Source organism: Cherax quadricarinatus, chromosome 62 (genome assembly GCF_038502225.1).
Source record: "Cherax quadricarinatus isolate ZL_2023a chromosome 62, ASM3850222v1, whole genome shotgun sequence".
Lineage (NCBI taxonomy): Eukaryota > Metazoa > Arthropoda > Malacostraca > Decapoda > Parastacidae > Cherax > Cherax quadricarinatus.
Window position 1 is genome coordinate 17,593,786 of NC_091353.1, and position 5,869 is coordinate 17,599,654.

The following is a 5,869-nucleotide window of genomic DNA, read 5'->3' on the forward strand; positions in this document are numbered from 1 at the left end:
AGGATTTAGACAAACTCTACTCTTGGTCAGAAAAGTGGCAGATGCAGTTCAATGTGGATAAATGCAAGGTTCTGAAGCTCGGGAGTGTCTATAACCCTAGCACTTATAAGTTAAATAATGTAGAACTTAGCCATACAGATTGCGAAAAGGACTTGGGGGTTATGGTAAGCAGCAACCTTAAACCAAGACAGCAATGCCTAAGCGTACGTAATAAGGCAAATAGATTACTGGGATTTATATCAAGAAGTGTAAGCAACAGAAGTCCAGAGGTCATACTGCAGCTTTATACATCATTAGTAAGGCCTCACCTAGATTATGCAGCTCAATTCTGGTCTCCATATTACAGAATGGACATAAATTCGTTAGAAAACATTCAGCGTAGGATGACTAAATTAATACATAGCATTAGAAATCTTCCTTATGAAGAAAGATTGAAGACTCTTAAGTTACATTCACTTGTTAGACGAAGAATGAGGGGAGACCTGATCGAAGTGTATAAGTGGAAGATAGGTATTAATAAAGGGGATATTAACAAGGTCTTGAGGATATCTCTCCAAGAGAGAACCCGCAGTAATGGATTTAAATTAGATAAGTTTAGATTTAGAAAGGACATAGGAAAGTATTGGTTTGGAAATAGGGTAGTTGATGAGTGGAACAGTCTACCTAGTTGGGTTATTGAGGCTAGGACTTTGGGTAGTTTCAAATTTAGGATGGATAAGTACATGAGTGGGAGGGGTTGGATTTGAGTGGGACTTGCACATCGGAGTTTGTTTCTTGGGTGGCATTGAAAATTGGGTTGGGCAAATGTTTTGTTAGTGGGATGAATTGTAAAGGACCTGCCTAGTATGGGCCAACAGGCCTTCTGCAGTGTTCCTCCTTTCTTATGTTCTTATGTTCTTAAACCCAACAGTGGAGTAATAAATAACTCTACTAAACTTGCCCTTGCTGCCGCTGTAAAGACTTGCCTACAGGTTAAATTTACAGCCATCCACTCGACGAAAGACTCATTCATCGTCGTCTGTACTGACGATTATGAAGCCTCAAAGCTGATCGCCGACACTTCTATGAAAACCCTCAGAGACCGACAGTTCACCATCTCCCCTTCACCTTTTTTGCTGGCGAAACGTTCTGTTTTCCTCAAACGGCTGGACAAACTCGTCACTTCTTTATCGACTGAGGATCTCAAGACCTCTATCGAGGAACAAAATACCTGGGCGTCGATTGAACATATCACCAAAATCCCCAATGCCTCTACAATGATCAAGCTAACCTTCTCCAACATCGAGATGGCTACTAGAGCACTGTCTGACGGCCTAGTTATCTCCTACTAGCATATCCATCCAAGTCACATAGAACCCGAATGTTTCGCCCACATCTCGCCATGCTGGACCTGCTACTCCTATCACCACTCAACGCCTGACTGTCCTCTGAAAGGGAAGAAGTACTGCACAAACTGTGGTAAAGACGGCCATGACTTCAAGGAATGGTAGGTAAGACACATAGGCAACAGTTAGGCAACTTTATTCCGAAACGTTTCGCCTACACAGTAGGCTTCTTCAGTCGAATACAGAAAGTAGGCAGGAACAGTAGAGATGTGAAGACGATGTAATCAGTCCATCACCCTTGAAGTCGTAGAATTTGAGGTTGTCAGTCCCTCGGCCTGGAGAAGTTCAGTTCCATAGTCAGGAACTATCTGAAGATCAAGCGACAGTGCGGAGACTTAAATACTGTCGCAAGGAGAGGTGCAGAGTAGTAGTAGTAGTAGTAGTGAGAATGTAGCCACTGAGAGGTCAGGTCCCTATCAGATCCAACAGTTCTCACTTGGAAGGGTTGTCTAAGGCGTTTTCTGTATCAAGAGGCCATGTGTTGCAGTGTCTGACAAGATGAACATCAAAATGGTATACAATACCGACAGATTGGTAGGTAAGACACATAGGCAACAGTTAGGCAACTTTTTTCCGAAACGTTTCGCCTACACAGTAGGCTTCTTCATTCGAATATCGCTTGATCCCTTTTATTCACCAACACTGTCTTGCGGTCAGAATACACACCCACCTTGGCCCCTTTATCTTTTTCACCACCTGTGCTCGCCCAAACACTACTCTCAACATACACGACCTCTCCTTAGTCTTCAACTACACCAACACACCAACTTACCTACTAGCTGACATGAATGCCAAACACACCGCCTTTCATCACACCAGTAACAACCAACTTGGTCACCAATTACTCAACTTTACAAACCATAAACACCTAATTCATCTTGGCCCAGACTTCAATACCTTCTTCAACCACACGGGCCAAGGCAAACCAGACATCATTCTGGCAAACCGAGCCAGCTCTCTATTTCAACATTACATCTCACCTGGCCCTATTACAGGCTCTGATCACATCCCAGTCATCTTGCACATCTCCTCCAACCCTATCCTCATTCCAACCACACCTTCCTTCTCCTACAAGAACGCTGACTGGGATGCTTTCAAACAACACATAGACAATATTAACCTCACCTATGACTACAACAACAAACCTATCTCTGACATCGATACTCAACTTGATCTCATCCAGGACACCATTACACAAGCAGCCAACATCGCAATACCAAAGAAAACTCACACCACTCGTTATTCCTTCAAACCCTCACTCAAAACAAGAAGACTAATTATCTGCTACCACAACCGCTTCCTCTACAACACACATAGATTTAATCAAGTCCGATTAGATCTCACTTACCTTAGAAACAACATTTTACACAGCCTAGACCAAGACCACAACAATCACTGGTCACGACTAATACAACAAGCGGACAGGCAGCGTGTTAAAAACACTAAAGCCTTCTGGAACTTTATCAAAAAAATCAGAGGCACTACTCCCACCAACAAATTCAAACACATCACCCACAACAACACACACATCTCAGACCCACAGGCTGCTACCAACATCTTCAAATACATCTGGGAGAACATCATCCACCCTCACCCACCTCGCCCTAACGTTATTCAACACATTCAGAACATAGAACACTGGAACACTGCACACACACAAGAAACAACACCAGACAGCCACATACATCTAGACTCTCTTACCTCCTCCCAAGAACTCGACACTCCTTTCACCAACACAGACATTAAAACTCTCCTCAGACACCTTCCTCCAAAGGCTCCTGGTGCCTCTGGCCTAAACCATATTATCCTGAAACACCTTCCTGACTCTATCATTACTGCCTACACAAACCTCCTCAATGCCTCCCTTGCCTCTGGATACTTCCCTTCCCTCTTCAAAGCTGCTACTGCTATCCTCCTTCCTAAACCCAATAAAGACCACTCTGACCCTAGAAACTATCGCCCTCTCAGCCTCCTCGAAACTTTAGGAAAACTCTTTGAAAAACTCATTAATCATCGCCTTCGCAGATACCTGGAACATAATTCTCTACTTTCAGATGGCCAGTTTGGCTTCAGAACACACAGATCCACACAGGATGCCATTAACATCATTCTCAACTACATCCACATAAACACAAAACAAAGAAACAGGACAGCCCTGGTTGCAAAAGACGTTGAAAAAGCTTTTGACACTGTGTGGCACGAGGGGCTCAAGTACAAACTCTGCACTAACTTCAACCTGCCTCTCAATACTCGTAAACTCCTCTGCAACTTCCTAGACGGCCGTACCATGAGAATCAAATTCCAAGGCTGTTACTCTGACTACTTCACACTAAATGCTGGAGTACCCCAGGGATCTGTCCTTTCCCCTACCCTCTACATTTTATACACTAACGACATTCCAACACCTGTATACCACAACTCCATCACACTAGCCTATGCAGACGACATTACACAACTTATCACTCATGCCAATATAGATACACTCACACACAAAACACAAAATGAGGTTGACAGGATAGCGATCTGGGAACAAAAATGGAGGATCAAAACCAATGCAGCAAAATCCAGCATTACGTATTTTAACTACAGGAAACGTGATCCTCCATTACCTGTCGAGCTCAGAACAGCTGATACCCGCACTTACTTCCCTATCACACAATCTGTCACTGTCCTTGGCGTTAATCTTGACTACCTTCTTCGTTTACACGGACACATTCACTCAAGGCATGCAATAGCTAGTAAGGCCCTTGCGGGCCTCTACAAGCTGAAACATGCCTCTCAACGCACCAAACTACACCTCTACAAATCCCTAATACATCCTCTGATAACTTACTCTCCTCTAGCCCTCTCTCTTGCAGCAAAAACAAACTTACTTAAACTGCAGCGTGTCCAGAACAAGGCGCTGCGCTGGGTGCTTGATGTCAGATGGGAGGACTTCGCCACAAGCGAGTCTCTCCATGCCCAGTTAGACGTCCCTGCGCTGAATCTGTACTGGAAGAGGCTCAGTGACAGACAGATAGACAAACTTGAGACACGACATGACTACTGGACCTCTCTCCTTGACGAAGACATTCGCAGACCCACAAACCAACACAACCTTTTCTACTCCTTGCATGATCCTGCTCCTAACCCTACTTACAAATAACCTTGGATCCGCTGACAGGTACCTTCTAAGACAGGTACCATTCTCTGACCCACGTTCGCCTTAGCATTTTTGGGTTAAGACATGACTCAGTTCTGCACTCCTCTCTAGCTCTAAACGTCGCATGTCCCTTACTCCCAGCTCACCCCACCGGAGTCCCAACAGAAGAACCTGAATTTCTCTTTTCAATATCTGTCCCACGATCGCCTTTGCTGCTGGGTTAAGCCCTGGCTCTATTTCTACGACTAAGAACACTCCTCTCCAGCACTATTCTTCGTCTGTCCCGTCTTCCCCGCTCATCCCATTTGGGATCTTACCTGAACTTTCGTTCGTTCGTTCGCTTGATCTTCAGATAGTTCCTGACTATGGAAGGAGGAACGGTTCTTGAAGCTGTGTGCCTTCAGGAGGAGAGAAAGGTAGTCTCTGTATAAAACGTCCATCACTAGTACTGTGTCTTGACAATGAGGAAATGGTATGGTATGGCACACAGCTTCAAGAACCGTTCCTCCTTTCTGCAAGACTGCATTGAAGAAATGGTCGCAACTAGATCCACTCCACACCATCTCACGGATTCTAAACATCCCTTCTCTCCTGCTACTTACCACTATCTACGAGAGTGCAAGGAAGATATATCAGCTTGCTCCAAAGATTATTTCCATAGTGCTCACCTAGCTCTCACTTCCCTTCCCGCTCCTGACAGACGCACCGCCGAACACATCCTAAGCAAAGTTACCACCGCCAACCTACAGCAGAAACTACGGCTCTCAAGAAAACTTTCCTCTCTCTGTCAACACAGCAAATGGAAAGATATTGGTAGAGCTGACATCATCAATAACCTTTCTTCTTATGTTCTCAGTGATACAGAATCCGAAGCACTCAGCTTAGGTCTCAAGTTTGCTACTGGCATACGGAAGCCTAAATGCGAGTTAGACACAGTGATCAAAAATCATTTCTTCGGTGACTCTGAGTTTAACAAAGGTTTCATACAAGGACTTATTGCAGCTGCAGTTTCTGAACCTAGTCGTCCAGTCATTCCTCGTCTCTACATCCAGGCACTCAAAAACTTAGCTACTAATAATGATATTCTCATCACCACAGCGGACAAAGGAGGAGGAGTGGTCATCCTCAACAGTACAGACTACGTTAGTAAGATGCAAGATCTATTGAACGACGCCAACATATATGTTTCCATCCCCGAACATGCATGGAAGAAAGAAACAGATTCTTTTCTCAGTAAGACCCGCAGCATACTCAGGAAATCAGAAGGTAAAAAGCTCTTGCGCCTCATCCCTACCAACCCCAAGTCAGCAAGACTTTATGGTTTACCAAAGACCCACAAACC

General features: G+C 44.5%; 1 protein-coding gene across 1 annotated transcript in view; it reads right to left on the bottom strand.

The window, feature by feature from the left end:
- Positions 1–4,967, bottom strand: part of LOC138854562 (uncharacterized) — a 70,803-nt gene extending 65,836 nt beyond the window's left edge. Inside the window, exon 1 of the mRNA XM_070098519.1 lies at positions 4,845–4,967. Coding sequence (XP_069954620.1) covers positions 4,845–4,967 — 123 coding nt within the window. The remainder of the gene's footprint in view (positions 1–4,844) is intronic.
- Between the last annotated feature and the right edge of the window lie 902 nt (positions 4,968–5,869).